Source organism: Vulpes vulpes, chromosome 2, assembly GCF_048418805.1.
Source record: "Vulpes vulpes isolate BD-2025 chromosome 2, VulVul3, whole genome shotgun sequence".
Lineage (NCBI taxonomy): Eukaryota > Metazoa > Chordata > Mammalia > Carnivora > Canidae > Vulpes > Vulpes vulpes.
Genome location: NC_132781.1, coordinates 147,813,609 through 147,840,034, shown reverse-complemented (window position 1 = coordinate 147,840,034; position 26,426 = coordinate 147,813,609). Strand labels below are relative to the sequence as shown.

Genomic DNA, 26,426 nt, shown 5'->3' with positions numbered 1-26,426 from the left:
TTAAGAAGATTTCCTTAGTCTTCACCTAATGTCTTTTTTTGTGTTCCAAGATCCCACCGATGATACCACAGTATATTTAGCTGTTTTATCTCTTTAGGCTTCCCTGGGCTTTAACAGGTTCTGAGACTTTATACTCTGTGCTGACCCTGACAGTTTTGAGGAGTATCAGTTGGGAATTTTTTTAGGTTGTTCCACAATTTGAGCTGGCGTGATGGTTTTCTCATGACAAGACTGGTGTTACAGGTTGTGCGGGGGAAGACTATAGAGGTAAAGTACTACTTTTATCACATAGCGTCAAGTATGCGTTTGTGACTGTTGGTGTTAGCTTGGCTGAGGTAGTACTGTCATGTCAGGTCTCCCCACTGTGGAGTTACTCTCTTCTCCCTCTCTTTCCGTACTGTACATTTTGTAGGAAGTCACCAGGTGCAGCCCACACCTAAAGAGCCTAGAGTTTGCTTCCCATCCTTGAATATCTCCATAGATTGTTTTTGAAATATTTTGTTTTAAATCTTTATTTATCTATGATAGTCACAGATAGATAGAGAGAGAGAGAGAGAGAGAGAGAGGCAGAGACATAGGCAAAGGGAGAAGCAAGCTCCATGCACCGGGAGCCCGACGTGGGATCCGATCCTGGGTCTCAAGGATCACGCCCTGGGCCAAAGGCAGGCGCCAAACCGCTGCGCCACCCAGGGATCCCTGTTTTTGAAATATTTTGCACCAGATATTTGTCTCCTTTCTTATTATTATCTCACTGAACTTCTCAACAACGGGTTGACACTTTTATCACCTCCATTTTCCTGGAAACTGAAAGGTCCTCCCTTATTCCTCACCTAGCTCACCCCAGATCTAGTTTCAGAACTTCCCCACCTCCCTGAGAGAGTGGCCTCCTCTGAGTCCTCCCCCCCCCCCCTTGTGCTTTGCAATCCCAACTCATTCCTGCCACACTGTGTTTCTGTGCCCTGCCCTGCCCTGTGCTGGCACTGTGCTTGGGGCTTGAAAGCAAACGGACTAAGTAGGCCCTGACCTCCAGCTGCTCGCAGCCTAGGCGTCCTGTGCAAGACTGGACTCCCCATGGGGGCAGGAACTTTGTCCAACCTGCTCGCAGCTGTTGGCAGCCAATCAGCACAGCGTGGGATCGTAGGTCCTCAATCACTATTTACCCAATTGGGGAATGCTTCCGGGAGGACCAGCACACCCCGGCAGGTGATGTGTGTGTGTGTGTGTGTGTGTGTTCTTCCCTGGGGACTGGGAGCTCCCTGAGGGCAGGCCAGCCCTGATTCCCCTGGCCCAGAGGCTGAGTGGCAGCGAGTGTCACAGGAGTGGGAGCCGGTGAGAGGACCCAGGGGCCGGCCGCCTCCTCAGGTAGAAGTGAAGTTTGGGAGCTGACACAGCCCGGGAGGCCGAATCCGAAGGACTTGGTGACTGATTGGCTGGGGAGGGTGAGGCGGGAGGAGGAGTCACACGCAGATGGCTCGAGGTCTGGAGCTGGGGGACAGCCGGTGCCACCTCTGATAGACTCTGCGAGAAGAGCCGCTGACAGCCTCGGGCGGCCCCACCCTCGGGGGCTCGGGCCTAGGGCCAGGGATGGCCGGAGCCGGCAGAGGGAGGGGTGGCCCGGCCAGTGCAAACTTCTGCCCCCATCCCCATGTCCTCGTCTTAACAACAACAACAACAACAAAAAATCTCAGCCTGGATTCTGAGCTCGGTCGCCGGTTACCAGGTGTGGGGACCCAGCCCGGGGGTCCCCGCCCGCCTGCCCTCTGCGCAGGAGACCCCCGGGGGCGGCCCGGCCCCGCCGGCCCCGGGGCCCGAGCCCGCCAGCACCGCGGGGCGGGGGCGCTGAGGCTGCGGCGGCGGCGGCGGCGGCGGCGGCGGCCCGGCCTGGGCGGGACAATGGCCGCGGCCGCCGGGGCCCCGGGAGCCCCCGCGCTGGGGAAGGGGCTGGCCTAGGGCCCGGCGCCGGTGCCCTCCCCGCGCGGCTCGGGCGGGCGGAGGGGGGCGACGAGTTCCTTTGTGGCTTTGCCGCGGGCGCGGCGCGGGCGGGGGGCGCGGCGCAACTTTGCCAGGCGGCGGCGGCGGCGGCGGCGGCGGCGGCGGCGGCGAGCGCGAGACGAGGCCCCGGGGCCCGAGCGGGGCCCCCAGCGCGGCCCGCCCCCGCCCCCCGCGCGGCCCCCTCCCCTCGCGCGCCGTCGCCCGCGCCCGGCGCTGCCCACTCGCGGGAGCCCCCGGGGCCGGACGGGCTGCGCAGCCGGAGAGGCGGGGGCCCGACGCGGCCCCCCCCGGAGCCGGGCGCCTGGCGCGGGGGCTCGCGGAGCGCACGGGGGGCCGCGCGGCGCTGCAGACCCAGCCTCCCGCCGCCGCCGCCGCCGCCGCCTCGGCGCTTGCAGAACCCAGAAGTGAACAGCAGGCGACCCGGAAGGTTTGCGCGCGGCTCCGCACCGAGCCGGAGCCCGAGCCGGAGCCCGAGCCGGAGCCCGAGCCGGAGCCGGAGCCCCAGCCCGGCCCTGCACGGGCCGCCGGGCGCGGGGCTGCGGCCGCGTCCCGGAGCCGCCGCCAGCACAGCCAGGTCCGTGCGGGCCCGGGGCGCGCGGGGAGCGGGCCCGGCGGCGGCGGGCGCCCGCCCGCGGGAAAGTTGCGCCGAGTTTCGGGCGGGGGCGCGGGCCGGGCGCGGGCGCTGTCAGCGCGGGCCGGGGCGCTCCGAGGGCCCGGGGCCGCCTGCGCCTCGGGCCGGGCCCGGAGCGGCGGCGGCGGCGGCGGCGGCGGCGGTGGCGGCGGTGGCGGCGGCGGCGGCGCGCGGGTAGGAAGTGTCTCCGGCGGCGTGTCTGGGTCTGCTCTCCGAGTGTGTGCGTGCGTGTGTGCGTGTGTCTGTGTGTGTGTGTTCTTAAGCCGGGCTATTCAAACCTGCTGCAATTCTCCGGTAAACAATGATTCATGGGGCTTAATGCAAATAAACGGATTGCAAACGGCGCGGTTCGCGCACTTTGCAGCCGGCCCGGTGGAGCGGCCAGTGCCGGATTTCTCCCCTTTTTTGCAGATCTGCAGAATATGGCGTCCCTGTCCTGTTTTAAAAATAAGCCAGGCTGCCATTTTTGTTTTTCTTTTGTCTGAAAATTTTAATAAAACTGTCTGAGAATGTGGGAGAGGCGGCTGGAAGCAGAGGGGGCACCCGAAGGGTTGGCTTTTTTTCCTTTTCTTTGGCGAGAGCCGCGAGCCTTTCGGGGAGGTGAGACACAATGCAATTGCACTTTAAAGAAAAAAAAAAAAGGAAGCCGCTGGGCGATTTAGGGGGGAGGGCTGGGAATTTAAAGTTAACTCCGAAAGTTTTCTTTTCTGGTTTTTTTTTTTAAGCTCTTTTTTTTTTCTTTTCTGTTTTTTTTTTCTTTTCTTTTTTTTTTTTTTTCTTCTTCTTTTTTTGGAAGGCGGTGAAATGCCGCGAAAGGATCTCGGGGCCCATTTCTCCCCCCAGCCGGCTGCCTTTGCAGGATTTTTGGGAAAAAGTTAACTGCCGGCTTCCTCAGAGCTGCGGGGGGCACGTGGAGGGTTGGCGATGGGGGCTTGGGGGGGACCAGGAAATGTCTTTTGGAAAACGCTCTATAAAAATGGCATTGTGAGGAACTGTGTCCTCGGATGTGGGGGAGAGGGCTGGCCACAGGGGCTCTGAGTGGGCCCACGGCTTCCAACTCAGACCCGTGGCAGGAGGAAATAACCCTGCTCTCCCCTGCCCTGCCCTGCAGTGGTTTGTGTGTGTGGAGGGGAGGGGGCTGTCTCCTTCATGGGTGGCCAGGGGGGCCCCCCTTGTAGGCGGGAATCATGCCCAGGGCGCTGGGGTGGCTTCTGGAGCCCTCCGGCAAGTGTGTGTGTGTGTGTGTGTGTGTGTGTGTGTGTGTGTGTTTGGAGAGCCCCTTCTTTGATCTGGTGGGCCTCCTGGCCTCTGGAGGTGGCATCTGGTGGCAGATGCCCCTGGGTGGTGGGCTTTTGTCAGGGTGCAGGCTGGGGGCCCCAGTGGGTCTTGTCTGAGGGGAGGGGAAGGAGGGGTCATCTGGTGGGGGGAGGGCACTGGTTTGCTGGTCTGAGCCTCTCCCTGGTGGTACCTTTCTACTCTTTTCTGCTACTTCTGCCAGCACCCTGAAGGCTCCTGTGTTGGTGGCAGTTTGGGTTTGGGTGAAGTTACTGAAGTGTCTTGCTGGACAGGTCAGAGCCTGCAGGTGTTGAAGACTACGGGAGGGTCTACCAGGCCCAAAGGTCTGGAGTGGCAGGCGCTGTCCAAGGCACCAGGGCAGGTTGGGCCTGGTCTTTAGCCTTTTGGGAAAGTTTGTCCTGGGAGGACCGTGAGCCCTTCTGGCCCTGTCCCAGCATCTCCTGGACAGGAGACCCCTCTAGTCTCACTCCTGATTTGTATCCTGGCTCCACAGGACAACGTGAGCTTCCTGAGGACAGAGTCGAGGATTGAAGGCTGGGGTTTAGGGGTTCAGGGCTGCAGAACTTGACATGCCTGGGCCAGGGGGTACCAAGCTAGGTATTTTTCAGATAGAGAAACTGAGGTTCAGAGAGGGGAAGTGACTTGCCCAAAGTTGCATTGTCAGTTAAGAGGAGGGATAAGATAGGGACCCCGATGTCCAGGCTCCCACCTCTGGGCTGTCACTGGTGTTCTCTCTGGAGGCCCTGACTCCTGGAAGAGTCATGTTGGACAGAACTAGACTGGAATGGGACAGCATGTCCCCCTTCACTGCCCCTGCTCCCGGCCATCATAAGCCTTCCTTGTGAATGGAACTTTATAGTTTGCATGGTGTAGTGCATGGTTATTATCACGTCAGGCTCTCCCAGAAACTTGCTTGGGGTGAAATTGTCAGGATGGGGACATTTAACCCCATTTCTAAATTTAGGAAACTGAGTCTTGGAGAGGTTGAGCAGTGGCATAGGAGGCCTTAAAAACAAGTCTCCAGACTCCTTGTCCAGGCCTTTTTCTAGGTGGACTTTGGTGCTTTGTAGGTAGGACTTTAATCCACCTTCTAGTGTTTGATCTGTCAGATTCTTCTGCTGACCCAGTGGCTGTGCAAAAATCTAGGGGCTCCAACCCCAAACAGTGTCAGAGCTGAAAAGGCCCTGAGAGGTCATCTGGGCTCAGAGAGGGGAAGCCACTGGCTTGAAGTCACCTAGCAGTTTGGGTCCCAGCTAGGACCAGAGCCCTGGTCTCCCTTCTCCCTTCCTCTATGAGAAACTCAGAGGGGGAGTGAACCATTCTACCCTCTACTAGGCTCCACTGGGCCCTGGGGAGCAGTGATTGCTGCTGGTGGTGATTGGTGATGGGGTAGTGGGTATTATAATGGCCAACATCTCAGAGACATGGGTTTGTTCAAGGGGCTGAGAAATAGACTATCTGTGTGCTTGGGGGAGTGGAGGCAATGGGGGATGGCCCCAGGTGGAGAGGAAGCTGGTGTGGGGGTGAGGTGTAGACTGGGTTTGAAGCCAGCCTATCCCATCCTTCTCTGGGCAGACACTTCCTTGCCCTGCCTTTCTATAAGGCAGAGTCCTCCCTTCCTCCCTCTCTGTCTGCCTCCCTTCCTCCTTCCCTTCCTTTCTTCTTTCCTTCTTTTTCTTTTGTTAAAAGATTTTATTGGGATCCCTGGGTGGCACAGCTGTTTGGCGCCTGCCTTTGGCCCAGGGCGCGATCCTGGAGACCCGGGATTGAATCCCATGTCGGGCTCCTGGTGCATGGAGCCTGCTTCTCCCTCTGCCTGTGTCTCTGCCTCTCTCTCTCTCTCTGTGACTATCATAAATAAATAAAAATTAAAAAAAAATAAAAGATTTTATTAATAAATATTCATGAGAGGCACCGAGCGAGGCAGAGACATAGGCCCCTTGGGGAACCTGATGTGGGACTTGATCCCAGGACCCCCAGGATCATGACCTGAGCCAAAGGCAGGTGCTCAACTGCTGAGCCACCCAAGTGCCCTCTTCTTTCCTTCTTCTAACTGCTATCAGTTAGTCATTCACTGGCTTTCTAGATCATTCCTTTATTCTTTTCAGTGTCCACTTGTTAGTTTAGTGGTTAGCCATTTTAGCAGTCCGTCCCTCAGTCCTTCCATCCACCTGGTCTCCAGCTCACCCAGCACAGGCTGGACAGCCACATGAGATACAAATACAGTCCTCCTGGGCTCAAGCCAACAAGGAAGAAGACCGCAAGTAGAGGGAGCACTAGCCAGGGCAGTATTTGTGGGTGCCTGCATGTGTTACAGGGGAGGTCTCTTGATGAAGAGGAGGCTTGACAATGCCAGAGGACTTAGTTCCACAAATGGTCATGATGGTGGATCTGGGGCCTGGGACCAAGTCTCACTTGCAAATTGACTTTACAGTTTGTGCTGGGTGGTCCATAGGTTGTGTCACTTCGTATGCATTCTTCCCTTCTTTGAACCTCAGTTTCTTGATCTTTAATAAGGGGTCCACTTTGAATTTCTTGTAGGTTTGGGCGGGTAACAAGGGTATGTGGGATGTCTCTGAGCCCTGGCCAGGCATGTGGTAGGACCTCAGTATATACCAACTGAATGATAAGGACCACTGATCACCAACCTAGGCCCCACCTTGATTTTTGGAAACCATCGTGATGTTTCAGAATGAGCCAAGTGATCTGGGGACCCTGAAAGCCCTGCCCTGGCTTGTCATTACCCTGCTGAAATTCTTCAGATGTTTCCAGGGCATTTCAAAGAACAAAAATCCGAAGTCCTTTGCGAGCGGGCAGACAGGGGCCGTCACGGTCCTGGAGGGCCTGCCCCCCCTCAGCTCCCTTGCCCACCCCGCAGGCTTACCGCCTCCAGCCACACCAGCTGCTTTCTGCACTTTGAACTTACAGATTGTTGGGCTGGGGACTTTCCGTATCCCCTACCTGGAACACTCTTCCCCAAATGTTTGCATGGCCAGCATCTTGTTTCATTGGTTTCCACTCAGATGTTACCTCCACCGAGAGGCTTCCCTGACCACTTGCTCTGGGATAGCTTCCTACGGTCACGACACTGTCACATTCGGCCCCTTTCCACTTCCTCTGTGGCTCTTGACAGTGTGTGAAGCTTTCTTGTCGATTTGTTGATTTGTCCTCCTTGCCTGTCTCCACTGCTGAACGTAGGTGCTAGCACCCCATGCATGATCTGGGATTTAGAATCTTATAAGAGGGACCCTCTCTGCCTTACTTATTTAGCAGCGCAGAGTACCTTGTGGCAGGCCATGTTCCAAAAGACTTTATAAATGTTAATGTATTGAATGCTCATTGTCATTACCCCCATTTTACAGATGAGGAAATCAAGGCACAGAGAGACTAGGTAACTTGCCTGAGTCCACGGAGCTTGTCAGGGGCATTGCAGGATTTGAACCCAGCACTCTGGGACTCTTCCTTCGAATCCCACAGCTGTTGAGGGGAAGTCCAGCCTCAACCGTCCCCTGCACAGAGCAGGAATCCCCTTCCCACTTCCTTGACAAAAGGGCCTCCCATCTCCACTAGAGGGAACTCCCCACCAGGACCCCCAGCTTCTTCTTGTCAGATACTTGACGTGGCCACAAAGATTTTCTCTACAAAGTACTGCACTTTCCCTGTGAATAACATTTGGGGGTGATGTTGGTGTTCTGGATTCCCAGAGCTTTTGACCTTGCGGTCTCAAGACCTCAGTAGCCTTTTTCTCTGCACTGGGTTGTGAGCTCCTTGAAGGGCGGGTAGCCGCCGTGCGTGGTGCTGAATGATGAGTCAGTCAATGAATGAGTGTGTACAGAGCATGCATCCCGAGCTCCTCTAATCCCAGGAGCTCTGCGCTAGGTGCTGGCTTTGGGGATTGGAGTACTCGGGGAAAGAGGACAGTTCTCTCTCCATGTAGCCCCAAGAAAGTCCGTCTCTGATGATGCTTACGTACCCAATTTCTGGAGGACCATTTGAGATTCAAAGTCACGCACTAATTGGCACTAATTGGAGAGAGGTAGACCTCACAGATTATCCACGCAAACTGCACTTTGTCCACTGGGGGAATAAAGCAGGAAGGGAGAGGGGTAGGACTTGTCTAAGACCATACACACCTTACGGTGCTTTGCCTGGGGGGCTTTCTGCTCCCCATAGTATGTGGGGATCAGAGCAGGAGCAGCCCTCTTGGAGAAGCTCTCCTGTAGTACCGGTTTCCTTACCTCCGTAACAGGGGTAAGTGTTTCTGGATATATAGGCTATGTGAAGACCCAATGTCATGCCTGGCACTTGGATGGGGATGAGGAAGTGGGCATGGTGGAGCCGGGTTGGGGGGTGTGGGTATGGCTTCCTGGATGCTGGGGCTAGGGCTGGGCTTGAGAAGCCAGCAGAATTTAGGGAGGGGACCAGGTGGTGTCTTTACTGGATAAGGTATGCGGGGAAGGCCATGGGATTTGGTTCTGAGGCCCAAAGTGTCCTGCCTTGTCCCTGCTTCATCCATATAGCTACAGGATATCCTGAGCTGGGGGAGATGGCTCCCCACTACCTGAGTCGTGGTTTTAGGTTTTACTCTAATGAGTGATGGTCATGGTGTATGGAGGGCAGAGGTGCTTCTGGAAGGAAGTGATCATCTGAACTGTGAAGGTTTCCAGGTGGAGGGCATTCTGGGCAGAGGGTATGGCCTGGGCAAAGACCGGGAAGTGGGGAATCAAGGAACATGGGGAAGATGATACCCCAAGAGCGGGGGGGAAGGGGAGGGCCAGTGGTTGTGGGTTTTCCGTGGCCTGTTGTTACCCCTCCCCACTCCTCTATCTGACCAGCCCAATCTTCCATTGCTGACTTGTCCTACTCAGGGCTCACGCTATTTGCCTCCCCTGCCCCCTGCAGGGGCCTGAGCTCTGTCTCACTTATCTCATAGGCTGCCAGCCCCTGGGGGTCCTGAGGCACAGCTCAAGAACAGGCTGTGACCACCTGCCAGTGGTTCCCAGCCCAGGACCTCTAGGACCCCTCTAGAAAGCTCCTTGGGGCCAGGCTGTGGCAGGGGTTCAGCAGTCACTGTCTCTTTTAGAGTTAATTCCAGGCTTGGCTCTCCAGCAGTCAGTGGAGCAGCCCCTGTGGGTCCTGGAAGCCTCCCAGAGCTGCAGCATCCCCAAGCAACCCCCAGCCCCAGCCCAGTTCACCTCCCTGGTTGGTCAGATTTCCATGTGGGTCTTTGGAATGTTGGGAAGGGCTCCCTTATGCCTGAGAGAACCTACTAACAGAACAACAACAGCTAAGGCTTACAGAGTCCTTACTGCACCAGGCACTGTTCTCAAGACTTGATACCGATTGACTCATTTAATCCCAACAACAGTGCTATGGGGATACCATTGTCATCCTCAGTTTGGTAATAATCCCAAGGGCCTGAGCTGGGGCTTTGACTCGGGCTATGTTGTACGGAAACTGTACTTTAACCCTTGAGTCGCCACATTGTCCCTCAGAGGGTCCAGGAACTCAGGCTGGGATTTAGTTTCAGCTGTCTTAGAGAGCAAGGGGTAGGGCGCCTGGGGGACTCAGTGGGTTAAGCATCTGGCTCTTGGTCTCAGCTTGAGTCTTGATCTCAGGGTCATGAGTTCAAGCCCCGCATTGGGCTCCATGCTGGGCATGGAGCCTGTTTTATTTTAACTTTTTAAAAGATTTTATTTATTTATTCATGAGAGACACACACAGAGAGAGGCAGAAACATAGGCAGAGGGAGAAGCCAGCTCCCTGTGGGGAGCCTAATGCAGAACTCAGTCCCAGGACCCCGGAATCACGACCTGAGCCAAAGATGGACACTCAACCACTGAGCCACTCAGGTGCCCTGGAGCCTGCTTTAAAAAAAAAAAAAAAAAACTATATATATATATATAGAGAGAGAGAGAGAGAGAGAAAGGAGCAGTGACCCAAAGAGGAAATGGACTCATGGACTCACTAAAGGTCATCAGCGAGCTGATGGCAGTAGATCCGGTCTCCCTCTGTCCTCACCAGCTGTGTGACTGGGCTTGAGCCTCATTCTTGACTCCCGACAAGGAGGAGATTAGGGTAGAAGCCAGGAGGGCGGGACCCTCGGGGGACGTGAGAAGGGGCATGGGGTAGGGGCTTCTTGGGGGCCTTGATGTGTGTTTTATAAGTCACAAAGCTGTCCATTTATGTTCTTAGCATCTTTCTGAATGCAGGCCGTATCTCAAAATGCTCCCAGCATCTACCTCGCAGGGTCATTAAGAGCCTAAGAGAAATGTTTATTAGGTAGCAAACAGTACCTGGCACAGAACAGGTGCTCAGGTTCTCCTCTTGTTTGTTCTTTCTTTCTTTCTTTCTTTCTTTCTTTCTTTCTTTCTTTTTCTTTCTTTCTTTCTTTCTTTCTTTCTTTCTTTCTTTCTTTCTTTCTTTCTTTCTTTCTTTCTTTCTTTCTTCTTTCTTTTTTTAAGATTTTATTTATTTATTCATGAGAGACACACAGAGAGAGAGAGGCAGAGACCCAGGCAGAGGGAGAAGCATGGTCCATGCAGGGAGCCCAATGTGGGACTCAATCCCGGAACTCCAGAATCAGGCCCCAGGCCGAAGGCAGGTGCTAAACCATGGAGCCACCCAGGGATCCCATCCTCTTTCCTTTCTTGCTGGCCGAAGGACTTCCCTGTGAGGATGGGATCTGGGGGGCCCCAAGGGAGATGGAAGCAGAGAAGGGCATGTGTTCAAAGCCTGAGAAGGGTAACCTGGCCCATTCTCTAGATGAGGGACCTGAGGCTCCCAGGGAGGGTGATGGGGTGGCTCAGGGGGTGTTGGGGTGGCTCGGGCTGGGGACAGGGAGTGGGAGGGACAAAGAGGGGAAGAGCAGCATCCAGCTCCCCCTGACCAGGGCACAGAGCAGCCCTGCTTTCGGATGACTCCCGCCCTCATGATGAGAACAGCCCTTCCAACCCTGCAGGGCTGCGGAAACCCAGGCTAATTGGATCCAGGACCCTCGGGAGCCTTGGTCCTCGCAGGAAGTTCCCAGGAACCAGCTCCCGAGGCTGGCCTGGGTCTTGGGGCTGGGGTGGGGCCCAGCAGCTGGAGCTCAGCACTCTGGGCTGCGTGGAGTGGGGACACATGGAGGGCACAGGGATCGTGAGAGGCAGACTTGGAGCACGTGGGGGTCTCACACTGGGAAAGTGGGAAACCTCAACTTCTCCCCACTAGACTATCTCATGCTTATCACTTCCAGGCCATCCTTCTGTCCACCAAAAACCTTGACCATGGCCTTCCCCTGCTCAGAGACCTTCATGGCTCCCCATGGCCTTTTATCCAAGCACCGTAGCCTGGAACTCTGGCCCTTTGTGACCAGTCCCAGCCACCTTTCCCTGCTTCCTCTGCAAATCCCTGCACTATACCCACACCAGACCAAACGTGATGCTTTGTGCTTTCTTACTGCTGGGCCTTTGCACATGAACTTTTTACCACCTGGCCTGCCCTTTCCTGGCATCTCTTGACCTCTCTGCTTTCCCCCATTGGTAAGTCCCACGTTCATGAAATCTTCATGCACCCCTCAGTGGGATGAGCTCATCTTCCCAGGAACCCCCGTAATCCATAGCTCAGCTGAGCCCCAGCAGCAGCTGGTTGTCACTCTGGGGCAGGGAGCGTGTTTGAGAACCCTCAGCTACCCTAAGAAGCTAGCAGTTGGCCATGTCTTTGCACATGCTGCCCCTCTACCCTCTGGCTCTCCTGGCAAACTTCTCAGTCTGTAAAGCTCATGTGGACAGTCCCCTCCTCTCTCTCAGGGACAGCCCTTCTCTTTTCACTAGCATGAACTAGGCATCTGAGCACTTCCTATGTGGTTAGTACTTGGCTCTGGGGCCGCCTTAGTGGCTCTGTACTTGTGGGTCACGACTGGAGGGAGGATCTGGAGGCGTGATAGGGAGGTAGAGAATGCAGAGGGCCGTGGGTGTGAATAACAGAGCTGTCCGCTTCATGCTGGGGAGAGGGTTAGAACGTGATCTTTAGCTGAGACCTGAAGGGAGAACCAGGTGAGCTGTGGGGCCGTGTTAGGGTGTGGGGTCATAACTAAGAACCAAACCCAAGCCCTGATCTCAGAGAGTTCACAGGTATGTGGTGGGCAGACTGGGTGCACGGACAGGGAACCAGGCAGTTCTAGAAGAGTGGGGTCAGTGCTGTGGTGGAGGAGGTCCAGGAAGCTATGGAAGCTCAGAGAAGAGGCTGCAAATAGCTGTGGAGGGGCCTGTGAGCAAGAACACTTCCCCAAGGGTGTGACACCAGAGCTGACTGGTGGTTGATGGGAATCTGGCTGGGCTCCAGCTGGGTGATGGCCCCAGATGAAAAGGCACAGCCTATGCAAAGGCACGGTGGTATGAAAGTACAGCTTGTTTTGCGGGACCTGCAGGTGGTGTAGTGAGGCTGAAGGAAGGGATGCTGTGGGGACGTATGTGTGTGGGATGTGTGTGGCCCACAGAACGTCACTGGTAAAGGCCTTTGGGTGCTGTGCTGGAGATTTGGAACTATACCTCAAAAGCGATGGGAACCCAAGAGAGATTTCAGGCAGGAGTGAGTGACCTGGGCAGGCTTTGGCCTAGTCCTCCCCGCTGAAGCCTGGTCTTCCCCATAGGACAAGCAACCCCTTCCTGACTCTGTGCACCTGGCTGGGGTCTGGGGTGGGGCTGGAGGCTCACTGTGGGACTTTGAGCAAGCCCCTGGCCCTCTCTGAGCTCTTCTCTCCTCCCACGTAAACCTGCAGGGCCTGAGGCCAGAATCCTACTGGAGTTGTGGCCAGGGGTTGGGCTGTCTTGCTTGGCCTAGGCTTGCTGAACCTTTAGTCTTATGAAAAATATGCCTTAAAAAAGGTCCCATAACTACCCTGCAAAGAAGTCAGAGAATAAGGAAATAAGGTAAACCCAAACCTACCATTTCTGCCCTCACCCCAAGCCTGAGGTACCATCACTATTAGCATTCTGGTTTTTCCTTCCCTCTTCTCAGTACCTGGTTTTTATTTTTTTTTATTTTTTATTTTTTATTTATGATAGTCACAGAGAGAGAGAGAGGCAGAGACACAGGCAGAGGGAGAAGCAGGCACCATGCACCGGGAGCCTGACGTGGGATTCGATCCGGGATCTCCAGGATCGCGCCCTGGGCCAAAGGCAGGCGCTAAACCTCTGCGCCACCCAGGGATCCCAGTACCTGGTTTTTATATAGATGTCATTGCTCTGTCTACACATAAAATTTAGAAAATCTGCTCCCCGACCCTATCTCCCTGACAAACATTGTATCACGGGTATTTTCTACATGACTTTGGAGTGGTTCCAGCCCTTCTTTCTAACAGTGTCAGAGTGAAAAGCATGGCTTTGGAGCTTGACTTTCTGGGTTCAAATTGTTCGTGCTTGGCTTTGGGCAACTTACCTAGTATTTCCGTGCCTCAGTTCCTGGTAAGGTTGATATGGGTGTCAGATGAGTCATGACAATGCCAGTACACATTGGCTATTAGTAATGATTGCTGACTGTGTCACTGGGTAACGTGACTTACAGAGCCATCCTCCTATTTAAAAATCTGGCTCTTTCCGTTTTTCGTTATTGTAAAACAAAACAAAACAAAACAAAACAAAACAAAAAACTGAAGCAAACAGCTTTGTACTTAAAACTTTGTCTATATTTGGGTTATTTTCTAGGGACAGATGACCAAGAATGGGATCACTAGGCCAGGAAGTCTTAACTTTTTTTTTTTTTTTTTTTTTTTTTTGAGCTCTTGACACATTATTGCCAGACTGTTTTCAGAAATGATTGTGGGGTGCCCAACTGGCTCAGTTGGTGGAGTGTGTGATTCTTGATCTCGGGGCTGTTGGTTCGAGCCCCATGTTGGGTGGAGAGATTACTTAATAATAAGTTCTCAAAAAAAAAAAAAAAAGGAAAGAAATGTTTGTTCCAGTTTATGTTCCTACCAGTAATGCCTAGCGGTGCCAATTTCATCTTACCCTCACCAGCACTGGGTATTATCATTTTCATCTTTCTTTTTGCTATTTTAAGAGGTGAAACTCACTTAATTTTCACTGCCAGGGAAGCAGAGCCACTTTCTGTGTTGATTAGCTGTTAACATCCTTTTTGGTCTGCTAGTCTTTATGGAGCACACATAGCCCCTTCTCAGCTCACTTAGGAAGATAGGGCTTAGATACAGGAAATAGGGAATAGGATGACACCAGGAACAGTAAGGTGCCAGGGTAGGGAAGGGAACTTTCATCTATCCAGGTCTTGACCCTTTCAGTTCCCTCCACCTAGAGCATTCATTCATTCATTCATTCATATATTCATTCATTCATTCATTCATTCAAACATTTAGCAGATACTGTGCAGGGCTTAAAAGATAAATTACTCAGCCATGATTCTGCCCTGAGAGAGAGCATGCCTAATACCAGAGATAGTCAAGAAATCAGAAAATAGGGGGATACATGTTCTGATGATGGATGTGCAGAGTACAAAGGGAACAGAGGAGAGGTACCCAGCATAGCCTAGGGGGGTGGAGGTGGAACAGTCCTGGAAAGCTTTCAGGAGGAAGTGGTCCTTAAGCCAGAGCTTGAGTATAATTTGGAGTTAGCCAGTAAAGTGAGGAGGACGGAGGGTTCCAGGGAGAGGAAGCAGCCTGAATGAAGGTTAGGAACTAAGGGAAGTGAAGCCCTGGGGGAACTCTATGGCTGGCTGGGCAGAGAGTAACGTCAGAACAATCAGTGAGGCCAAAGAGGTCAGCAGGGCCGGATATGTAAGGCCCAAGGAATCCAGACCTTGTCTGGAGGGAAATAGGGAGCCATGGGAGGTTCTAAAGAGGTGAATACCGTGATCTGCTCTTCTTGTATTTTAGAAATATCACAGCAACTGCAGTAGGAGAATGGAATCGGGGCTGTGGGTAGAGGCAGGGAAATCAATGAGGGGACTCTTGCCAAAGGGGGCCGGGACCAAGGCAGAGAAAGGTTGCTGGAGACCTTTCCCCACTCTATGGAATCCTAAAAACAGCTCCAAAGTGCATATTGAATGTTACCTGTGCCAGGTAGCCCTTGTTGACAGCCACCACCGCCCCACTGGGTCCTACGTGCCTGGAGTACGCAGACTGTACAGGGCCTGGTGTGCACTGCTGAGTGGAGTGCCCACCGTCAGCTGACCCTAACCTTTCCCTGTGCCTCCCGGACCCTCCATCTGTTCCCTTTCCACCCTTGGGCTACCAACAATTTTCTGTCTTTTCTTGGAGAATAAATTTATTGTTTTCATTATAAAAGCAACTGAACGCGGTTACAGAGAATCTGGAAATCAGAGAAACAAAGACAAAAACTAGATCGGCTCCAGCCACCTCTCCCAGCCCTCCCTCTGGGTGTGGCTCCCTGCAGCTTGCTTTTTCTGACGCAGGTTTTTATTTTTGCCTCCTTGTAATCATAGTGTCCGGACAGTTTTGGTCCTGCTCTCTCCCATTTGCTTTGTTGAGAGCTCGTTCCTCTGTGGCCACGGAGTCTGGACAAATCTCAGTTTTTAATGCCTGTGGGATGGTCTGGGGATGCGGGTGGGACAGAGTTGCTTAACCGCACCCTGCTGTCCTGCAGTGGCCAAGGCTTGTCACATGCCACCCTGGGGTGCCTGTCCTCTTTGTGTGTTTGTCTATACCCGGACTGCTGCAGGTGGCAGGGCCTGCCCCCTGGCATGCCCCTTCCTTGGTGCTTCCTCTCCCAGTGCCCCTTTGTAGAGCTTACAAGGCTGGCCTCAGCGACCATCTTCCTGGGAAAGGATCATGGACAGATCTGGGTTCAAATCTAGACTTGGCTCTGTGACCTCAGGCACGTTACATAACCTCTCTGGACCTCAGTCTCCTCATCTGTATCACGGATCTATTGCAACAGTAAAATAATGACTGTAAAAAATGCCCTGACACAGTTCCTGGCCCACTGTAAGTGCTCAAGAATAAGTAATCAATATTATTCTATTTTTTCATCCCACAAAGAGTTTCTGAGATCACGGTGGGCTAGGTGCTGGAATGGCAAAGGTGAATGGGCATTGGCTATACCTGTGAGGAGCTCACAGTCTGGCGGGAAAGTCACCCAGGGAAACAGCACATCAGGGTGGGGCTGGACCAGGTCTGGGTGGTGTCTTAACTCCGTTACTTGCTAGCTGTGTGACTTTGGGCAAGTTGGTCAACCTCTCTGAGCTGCGGTTTCCTTTTCTGTTAAATGCACATCTCCCAGGGTCATTGGGAAGACTCTGTGACATGATGTGTATGACATACTCAGCACAGTGCCTGGCATGTAGTAGGTATTGAAATAAATGGTAGCTGCCATTTTATTATTATTGTTATTGTTATTCCCATATACAAGGTGCTGTTGGGAACACAGAGGAAGTGACTGGCTGGGGGTTCAGGGAAAGCTCCGTAGAAGAGGGAACACTTGAGCTGGGTCTTGAAGGATGAGTAGAAGTTCACCAAGTGGGAAAGGACACTCTAGGTAAGGAGCCTGTGATTCCAGGTTGAAATTTGTCAATGAGGGGTTTGTTCTTTGGGGGGGATTAAGGCATTGTGTTCATCCCAGATTCCTCGAGTGCCCTCATTTCTTCCCTCTGGGTCTGTCCCGGAGGCCATGTGCACTCACCCTCTGGTGACAGCGCCCACCTGTGACTCTGTGTCCCGGTGGCTATGGGTTCCTGCTCCGTGTCCCCGTCTGTCCATGTTTGGGACCACAGGTCTGTGTCTGTCAACGTGCGTCCGTGTGTGGTGCTGTCTGCATGTTCCTGTGATGGTGTTTGTCTGTGTGCGTATCCAGAGGTCCCTCTGGGCCACATGGTGGGGGGCGACCCGCATGCTTCCTTGGCCTCCAGCTCCTACCAGATAGCCAGGCCTCCTTACTCACTTTCCTCCGGGTCCCAGCTCAGCCGCTGCCTCTCGCCTCCATCCCATTCTCCAGGGGCCTCCTAACAGGTGTCCTCCTGCCTCCTCTCCTGGCCTCTCCAGTCCCATTGCACAGAGCGGTCAGAGGGGTTTTTCTAAACCACAGATTCGATCCCATCACCCGTTGCTTCGAGGCCAGACTCAAGGTGTAGGATTTCTTCAACTTTCTAGGTCATGCCCTGGCTGCTGGCTCCAGCCTCACGTCCCCTCTCCTAGTCTACACCAGCACACTGGGCTCCTCGCAAATGGCATGTTGCTTCTCACCTCTGGGCCTTTGCTCAGACTGCTGCTTCTGTCAGGAAGCAGTCTCCCCAGTCCTGTGTTGCCTGGCTCACTCCCATTCATCCTTTAAGACCCAAAGCTGGCATCACCTCCAGTGGGCAGTCCTCCCTGATTCTTTCTTCCATCCTGGGTCAGGTCCCTGGCTCTGGGCTGTCATCCCTTACTTGGGGGGCAGGAGCAAGTGATTTGCCCAAGATCACACAGCTGGTGAGTTGGAGCCGAGATTGGAAGCTGGGTGGATTGGGCTCTAAACAAAGCAGACTGTCCCATGGGCCAGGTGAGGTGGTCGTAGCTAGGACTCGTAAAGTGGAGAGGGTGGATTTGAGGGGGATTTAGGAAATGCAGTCCCAGGGACGTGGCTGGTGGTGGATCTGAGCTGGGAAGGGTGGGCAGGGTTGTGTTGGGGATCCATGTATGTCTGTGGCAGGAGCATCTGGGCAGATGGGGATGTCCGCTCACAAGAATGGCTAGAGGGGCACACGTCTTAGGGGAAGACCAAGTCCAGCTTAAGCCTGCTGAGTCTGACCATCCCATGAAACAGCAAAAGGGAGGCAGTTGGAAGGTGGGCCTGGAGCTCCAGGGACAGGCCTGGTCTGGGGGTGGAGACTTAGGGCTTGGCCAATATTTGAAGTCCTAGAGTGGATGGGCCACCCAGGGATGAGGCAGGTGGGACGGAGGAGCCTGGCCTGTGGGTGACAGCTCTGAGAGATGCTGAGATGAGGGGCCCAGGATCACAGCGCAGACCTTCACGGTGGTCCAGGCAGCATGAAACCATGAAGGGTCCGACTAGAAGGTGGCCTTTCAGCTTTGACCCCATGGAGGTCCTCAGTGGCATGTAGCAGGTCTCAGGCAAGAGTTCTTTTCTGCCGAAAATTGTGGGTGACATGTCTCCCTCCTCCACTTAGCTTGGAGCTCCCAGATGGCAGGGCTGCCCCACCCCCATTTACCTTAGTTTCCCCAGCACTGGTCCCTGTGTGGCCCAGAGGATGTATATCCAGAACGACTGGATGGGTGGATGGTGGATGGGCCAGCTGCCATCAGGATACTGTTTTCAGAAGCAGCTCTAGGTGTTTCATTCATCCACCTATCCAGCCCTTTTCACCTTGTGGAGCAAGAAAAACAGTGTGCTTGTGCTGCTGTAAGGGTCAGGGTTACGGGTCTCACAGCTCATAGCAGTCTTGGCTGCTCTCTGGGGCTTGAACACATCCTGCCCAACCACCAGCCGGTCTCTTCTGTCTGTCTCTGCAGGAACACTCAGCCCCTGGCCCCATCTCCTCTGCCCCAGGGGCCACTGCCCTCAGGCTGCTCCCTCTGACCACCACCCACTTGGCTCTCTTGCCTCCCAGACCTTCTCCCCACCCACTTTCCATTCCAGCCCCACCCCTCAGCAGGCATTCTGCACCCCACTGTCTGGCCTGGCCCTCACTACCTCCCCTCTCCCACTCTCTTTGGTGCCTCAGGGACCCAAACCTGCCCTTGTACTTTCACACATCCGTGCTTCCGCTCAAGCTGTGGTCTCTGCTGGGAATGCCCTTCTGCCTAAACACACACCTGTCCTAAACATACACCTGGCTGGTCTCCTGCTTAAAACCCCTCCCTTAAGACAAGGTCTGAGCGTGACCCTCCCCACCCACCTCTTGCGATGGCCCGCCATGTCGAGCAGGTCCCAGGCTTGCACAGTTAGGTACCCACCCCACAGGCTTGCTGGGAGGCTCCCATGAGATATCCTGGAGTGAGCCTAGCAGGAAGCCTGACGTCAGTAGGAGCTCAGCAAATGGCCATCCCCCGACTGCCTTCCCCGCATTTGACACACAGGTGTACACCAGGGCCAGGGGCACAGACTGAATCATTAAATTACTTAAGACCAGCCAGAGGAGGACAAGGAGAAATTAGGCAGAGACTGTGGGGATCAGATTAAGTGGTCTGGGGCAAATCCTTCCATGGCCCCAGCCAGGGCGAGGGGCTATCCTTGTCTGCCCAGGAGCCTGACAAGTGGCAGAGAGGATGCTCTATCCCAGCCATGGGACCCTAGGCCAGCCACCTTCTTCCCCCCATATCTCCCTGATCGGGGGTAGGGGTGAGCCTTTGGGAAGCCTGAACTTGACATTGAGCTGAAGAGGAGGAGAAGGTAGCTCCCCCAGAACTTTGAGAACAGCTGGTGTGGTAGGCAGAGTCCTGGGCCAGAGCAGGAATGAAGCAGAGCAGCCTGTTTCACCCCATTTCACAGATGAGAATTCAGTCTCTGAGAGCGGATGCCCAGCAGTGCAGTGCGGTGCTCCCTTCTGTCTCTCTGTCCTTGTGGCCTGGAGCAAAGTGCCTCCCTCTGCAAAATGGGGATGCAGATACTCCCTTCTTCCTGGGGCTCTGAGGAGAATGTCAGAGAAGAGCTTTGTTAATTGTCGAATTGTGTGTGGTTGCTTTGAATTCTTCTTATTCCTTCATTTATTCATTCTGTCGTGCAACTCTCATTGTTGGTCACCTCTGGGCCTGGCTGCTGGGGATACTGAGATGGGTGAGATAGATGTATCTAGTTCCTGGCTCCCCTTCCCCCCAGCCTGGAGCCTCCACTCCCTGGCTCTCCAGCTCAGTTCCCTTCACACTTTCCCTGGTGGGCAACAGCTGGGAGGGACAGACAGGTCCTAACGCTGCTGGATGAGTGGGTGCCTGCCCCCTGGGGTGGTGCTCATTGTATCCTAAGACAGGACATAATCACAAGCCAGCAGTCAGGATGCCTTGTCTTTCCCCTGGACAGCTAAGGGACCAATCAGCTGGACTTTGGAGTCAGGCAAATTAGAGCAGGAATCTCAGCTCTGCTTACTTGCTGTGTGACCTTGACCAAGTCACTCCACCTCTGGGAACTTCAGTTTCCGTTACAAAATGGGGATGATGAAAGTACCTGTCTTTGAGTGTCAGTGTGTCTGGTACAAGGTAGGCAGTTGGTAGATGGCAGCCTTCTGTCATTACTGTGTTGAGGTCTTTCTGAGAAAGGGATCTGGAACACTCAGGGAGAACTCCAGGCAGGAAATGCTTCTTAATCCTGGGCTGAGGGAAGGGCAGCTTGGTGTCTGTGGGTAGAGGGAGCAGGAGAGCCCTCAGAGGGCAGGGGCTGTCCCAGCCACCCTAGAGGAGGCTACTCTGACCCTCAGCCTGGCCAGGCTCAGACCCCAAGCAGCCCCCAGGCTGGGAGTGAAAGGCAGAGGATGTTTTGTGTAGGTATCTAGCCATTTGCATGTGGGTGTTTGCTCAAGCAAGGATTGAGGTTTGCAAAGCAAATTCCCCAGAGCAAATGGCTTGAGCAAATCCAGTTACCAGTTTGCCTCTGGCACCCTAGCCCTGTTGTCTTGGACAGGTCCCCCCCTTCTTTCCAAGCCTCAGTTTCTTCACCTATAAAATGGGGTAATAATACCTCCTGTGCTTATTTCTCAAGTAAAGATTACAAGGATAATCTATATTAGAAGTCATTATGAAAAGTGTTGAAATTAGATTGTATTGAGAGCTTTCTCCTAAAACCCTCTGCCTACAGTTCCAGTAGGGGCTCCTTGGGCTTCTAGGACCAGGAAAAGAAGTTGAAGGCACTTTATTTTGGCCTTGCCTGTTGAAGTTTTACTTCAATAGCAATACCAGTCGGTATTTAGTAATTTCTGTAAGAGAGAGATAAAGAAGAGAATATTGATGGAGAGCAAGAGTCTTCAGGATGGTCCCTGTAAGTCACTTCTTGACTTACTCCCGGGTTGCAGGAAGACTAGAACCCTCTGGAAGAGTAAGATAGCTCTGCAGGCCCATCTTTCACACTGCCATGGTTGAATGGCTTTCTAATTGCACGGGCCTGCCATGGAACTTGACAGAGGTGAGGGCCACCAGTAGATTGTCACATACTTCTACTGAAGAGTCCCAAACTGCCCCAGCCGCAGGCCTCCCCAAGCCCCTCCTTAAGCACAGTATGCTGACACACTCTTGTAGGTAAAATGTTGTATGCGTCCATGCTTGTTTCTTGAAAACTCTCCAGAGGTACAATTTCTCAGGTCTAAGGGCAATAATCATTTGGGTCTCTAAACCACCGTGCCAAATTGCCCTTCAGAGTGGCCGTATCTGATGACCCAGGCTGCCCCCTTGTTCTGATGAGGATGTCTGCCTTCAAGGGGTCAGCGGTCAGAAGGGCAGGGATCAGGGTTGGACAGTTACCTCTGTTTTATGGCCATTTACAAAGTGCTCCAAGACTCCCCAATGTGTCTCTGTCTGGGAGGGGGGATATGGGGGGCTCTGTGTGGAATCCATGGGTCCATGGGGTCAGCTCTGCAGCCTTGGGCCCTTCTAGGGGATGGGGATTGGTCTGCCCACTTCAGGGTGATGGGGGAACTGGGAGCAGGCTGATCTGTCTCTGACCTTTGCCCTCTGGGGCCCACAGAGGGAAACACTGAATTCCTGACTTTTCAGCCTGGAGACCTGTTGCCCAGGCCTGGGAGGGGGCCTGTTGCAGGGTGAGGGTCCCACAGGGGCAGGGGTCCCAGACACCGGGCCAGTCTTGAGCGGGCACGGCTGATGGGAGCTCGCCCCAGGCGGGTGGGGAGGGTCCCTGTGACAGTCGCTCTCTCCCCGCAGGATGGCCGAGCCTCGATTTAACAACCCCTACTTCTGGCCCCCTCCTCCCACCATGCCCAGCCAGGTAAGACCAAGCGTCGCCCTCCGACCGCCCTCCCTCCTGGAGCTGCTTTGCTTTGCCCTGGCTTCGGCCCGGCCTGCGGGGCTCGGCCTGCGGGGCTCGGCCTGCGGGGCTCGGGGCTCCTGGCTCGCGGGGGACCGGCGGCCCGGGGAAGGGGCCGGACGCGGCCCCAGCCCCCTCAGTGCCTCTCCTCTCCCGCCCGCAGCTGGACAACCTGGTTCTGATTAACAAGATCAAGGAGCAGCTGATGGCGGAGAAGATCCGGCCGCCGCACCTGCCGCCCACGTCGGCCTCGTCGCAGCAGCCGCTGCTGGTGCCGCCGGCGCCGGCCGAGAGCAGCCAGGCGGTCATGTCGCTGCCCAAGCTGCAGCAGGTGCCGGGGCTGCACCCGCAGGCAGTGCCGCAGCCCGACGTGGCGCTGCACGCGCGGCCCGCCACCAGCACCGTCACAGGTACGGCGGGCCGGGCGGGGCGGGGCCGGCGGCGAGGGGCGGGGCTAGCGGGAGGGGCGGGGCTAGCGGGAGGGGCGGGGCTGCGGGGGCGGGGCGGGGCTAGCGGGAGGGGCGGGGGGGCGGGGCGGGGCGAAGGTCCCCTCCCATCCTGGCCTGGGAGGAACCCCCACATCCTGACCGAGGTGGGGGCGCTGCCTCCTGGGAACTTACGGAATCCGGAGAAGAGCCCTGACCCGACTTGTTGGGGGTGAGGGAAAGGGCCACGTGCAGGTGCAGGTTGGCTGAGGGCCGTGGAGCAGGAAGAGGGAACAGCATGTGCAAGGCGGGTATGTGTGTAGAAAGCACACGTTGGAAGGTCTGTCGGGGTGGGAGGGCCAAACGATGATGATGATGGTGGTGACTACGACTATAATATGGCAGCTGACTCCAGTTGAGCCCCTCTGGGGTGGGTACTGCTAGTATGAGGTTGAACAGGTGATTATTTTTGACTCTGGAAACAGCAGTTCCTGTTCACTCTGACGTCTCCATTTAACAGATGAGGAAACTGAGTCAGAGTTGCACAGTCAGCAGGAGGCAGAGGCAGGCAGCGTGGCTCCAGAGCCCATGTGTTAATGACCCTTGGCTCTACCTGGTCTCAGAGAGGAAGCCGACCAGATGTGAAGGGCCCTGTGGGCCAGGCTGTGCAGTTTGGACTTTACCGGCAGGCAACGGGGAGCCATGGACAGTTTTTAAGTAGGGGAGGGAAATGCTCAGATTTGGGTTGCAGACCTGAGTCTGGCTGCAAAGTGAGGACTGGCTTTCTGAGAGAGGAAACAGGGAGATCTGCAGGAGAGGGTGGTGGCCTGGATCAGGCAGAGGCAGTGGGCATAGAGAGAAGGGGATAGATCTGGGACTTGTTGAGGGGAATGGATAGGGCTTGGTGCTGGACTAGACGTAGGGGTGAAGAGTAGGAAGGAGTGAGAGAGCACCCAGGCACTGCCCGGGAGGTGGAATCATAGGAGGAAGCACCTAGTAAGGAAAAAGGTGAGCTCAGTCTTGGGTAGGTTGATACCAGGGTGTGGGGCACATCCTGAGGTGGTGTCATGGGGCCAGGGCTGCCTGACGTCTGTCTCAGAGCCTGGCGGCCAGGCTTTCTCTGGAGGCCACTGAAGCTGGGCCTTTGTTCCTCCCCTGGCTCACCCCTGCCTCTCTCCTCCTTCGCCCCTTCTCAGAGATTTCCCAGGAATTATGGGACCCAGTGAGCCTCCCCCGAGGCCTCACCAGCTACACTCTGCACATCCCCCCCTTATTATGATTTTATTAAATTTATTTTTTTCATTATAAAAGTAATATTAAAAAAGTAATATAAGCATATTAAGGGAAATTTGGAAAAAAGCGAAACTAAGGGGAAAAAAACCCCACTCATAATCCCCAGCTCCTAACCCAGCAGCTTAGAGAGCCTTTTGGTTCATTTCCTTCCTTTTCCATCTTGTTTATTTTTTAATATGCGTGTGTGTTTTGCTGAGCTTGTAGTAGGGCTTTACCCATGACTTCAACTCACTTTTCCTACTCACCATTCTATGAGAAGCATGTTTAATGCTTTTTTTTAATTATAAAGGTAATTCATAGTCCTTACAGAAAATTTAGAAATTGCAGACAAGCTGAAAAGAAAAAATTAGCCCGAGTCATACTATTGTTAGCCTTTTCGTATGTTTTCTCTATAATTTATTTTGTTTTATTCTTTAATCACAGATATAAAAAATGGATGAATTCACCAGGTAAAAAAATTCAAATAATAATAGAAGCAGATAGACAAAGTATGAAAGTCTCCTTTTACCAGAAAATTCTTCATCCTCCCTAGCGCAAACCACAATTTATACACAAATTTAGTTGGGTGTGTCTTCTCAGATCTATTTCTGAGCATTTACACACACATCTTTATTGTCTTTTACATACATATGAAGCTTAGGTGTGTGTTTTTTTAAATAGATGGGTTCATACTGTCTGTGATTTGCTTTTTCACCTGACAACAGCACATTTGGGCATTCTCTCTCCACCACGCTATAGCGTCTTTCTTGTTTTTGTGGCTGCTCAGTCCTTTATAGGGAGGATGGACCACATCTTTTTACACAGCCCCTGCTGAAGACAAACTGGTTGTGTTCAGTTTGGTCGTACAGAAAGTCCATATACACACATCTTTGTGCTCATGCGCAAATATTTCTTCATGTGCCATTTCTAAAAGTCATTGGTTTGTCAGAAGTTAGGTACATTTGACATATTAATGGCTTCTGGCCATCAGCCCTCCATCGAGGGTGATAAATGCACACTCCTGCTGGCAGCAGGTGACACAAACAGTTGTCTATCTCTGGATCTTACCTTTCTCAGTGGATGGATTTTTGGTTTCTTTCTAAAAGCAGCATTGTTTTTGTTACATGATCATTACCACTTTCCTCTTGTGGTCTGCTTGACCTGATATTGTAAATGTTTCTAGTCCTCTCATTTTTAAGAGAATGCCTTTTATTACAAAAGTTTTTTTTTCCCTTTTTTTAAAGTAATCTCTACACCCAGTGTGGGGCTCGAACCCACAACCCCGAGATCAAGAGTTGAACACTGCTCCTCTGACTGAGCCAGCCAGGCACCCTTGTATTACAGAAGTTTTTGAAAAAGTTCATTGTCAAAGAATCAAAGTACAGTTAAGCCAAAAAACTTTAAAAAAATTTTTTTACTCCTAACATTACTGTCCACATCACTTTTGGTACCTCTTCTTCCCCTACTTACTTTTTCTGTACATACATATAACATGTCTGTTCATTTGTTTTGTGCGTGTGTTTCATTTCACAAACATCATCTCTTTAATGGGCAGTTAATATTCAGTAGAGAAGGTTAATCACAGTTTATTGACTCCTTCCCTCATGTTGCATATTTTGATTACTCTGATTTTTTGCCATTGCAAATAATACAGTAGTGAACATCTTTGTGCTTTTTTGCTGTGGTTTGAAGTATTTCCAAAGGGCCTCTGTTACCAACCCAATTTAGTCCTTAGGTGTGTAAGGCATCTTACACGTACACAGGCTCTCATGGAGTCACCCCTGGGTAATTTACAAAGGGAAGGGGAGGCTCGGAAAGGCCTCTGCAGCTGCCCCCACCCCCATGTCTTCCACAGGTCTGGGGCTCTCCTCCCGGACCCCGGCTGTGAGCACGTCTGAGTCGAGTGCAGGCACGGGTACCAGCACCCCGTCCACACCCACCACCACCAGCCAGAGCCGCCTCATCGCCTCGTCCCCCACCCTCATCTCAGGGATCACCAGCCCCCCCCTCCTGGACTCCATCAAGACAATCCAGGGCCACGGCCTGCTTGGCCCCCCCAAGTCCGAGCGCGGCCGCAAAAAGATCAAGGCGGAGAACCCAGGGGGGCCGCCTGTCCTCGTAGTCCCTTACCCCATCCTGGCCTCGGGCGAGACTGCCAAGGAGGGCAAAACATACAGGTGGGGGTCTTGGTGGGAGGGGGTCCACATGGGCATGGGGCGGAGGCTCGCCCTAGATGCCCAGCAGCTGGGGTTGGAAAGAGGGACTCTGGGGGCTGAGGGTGGGTGCCAGGCCCAGAGGAGTGGGAGTTCTGACCTTTTGCAGGTGGGCTGGGGGCTGTACTCCATGCATGTGCAGGGCTGCTGGGAGCCAACCTCACAGGCAGCCTGGAAATGTGGGAGTCTGATTCTTCCTCCCTTCCAACAATGTTCTCAGCCCTCAAGTTACAATCATCTGGGGAACGCTCAGAAAATGCCAATCCCAGGACTGTACCTCCAGAAATCCTGATTTAATTTGTTAGGTGGGGGGGCATGCAGAGGTCCAGTCAGCCCTTTTTGAAAGCTCCCCAGATGCTTCTGATGTGCAGCCCAGAGGAGAACTTCTTACTCCTGAGTGTTAAGGAGTAAGGAGTGTTGGGCACACCTTTCCAGGACTGCTGGGCCTCTCCTCCCGGGGAAATGTAACCCACTCCCCTCCTGCTGCAAATGGGCCCCCAGTAGGACAGCCTTCACCTCCACATTGGAGGGTGCTCGGGTTGGTAGGCTGCCCCCTGTCTTTCCAAGGTGGGCTCCTCACAAGAAAGCCCTGTGCCAGGTGCGAGGTCTGTGTGCTGTGGAAGTCCCCTGAGCTTACAGGCAGAAGCTTACACTTCCCGGGTATGATGTTCCTCTTGCCCCACAG

The 26,426-nt window shown here is 53.8% G+C and overlaps 1 protein-coding gene across 6 annotated transcripts in view; it reads left to right on the top strand.

The window, feature by feature from the left end:
• Positions 1-1,437: 1,437 nt before the first annotated feature.
• The window catches only part of ZNF362 (zinc finger protein 362), a 40,063-nt gene continuing 15,074 nt past the window's right edge, over positions 1,438-26,426 (top strand). The window contains exons 1-5 of one of the 6 annotated variants that reach the window (XM_072750323.1): positions 1,438-1,720; positions 16,282-16,407; positions 21,729-21,792; positions 21,995-22,241; positions 25,384-25,705. In XM_072750323.1, coding sequence (XP_072606424.1) covers positions 16,370-16,407; positions 21,729-21,792; positions 21,995-22,241; positions 25,384-25,705 — 671 coding nt within the window. In that variant the 5' untranslated portion in view covers positions 1,438-1,720; positions 16,282-16,369. Of the gene's footprint in view, positions 1,721-2,290; positions 2,567-2,737; positions 2,798-12,612; positions 16,408-21,728; positions 21,793-21,994; positions 22,242-25,383; positions 25,706-26,426 lie in introns of those variants that run through there. The other 5 variants (XM_072750324.1, XM_072750325.1, XM_072750326.1 and 2 more) reach the window with 5 other exon arrangements.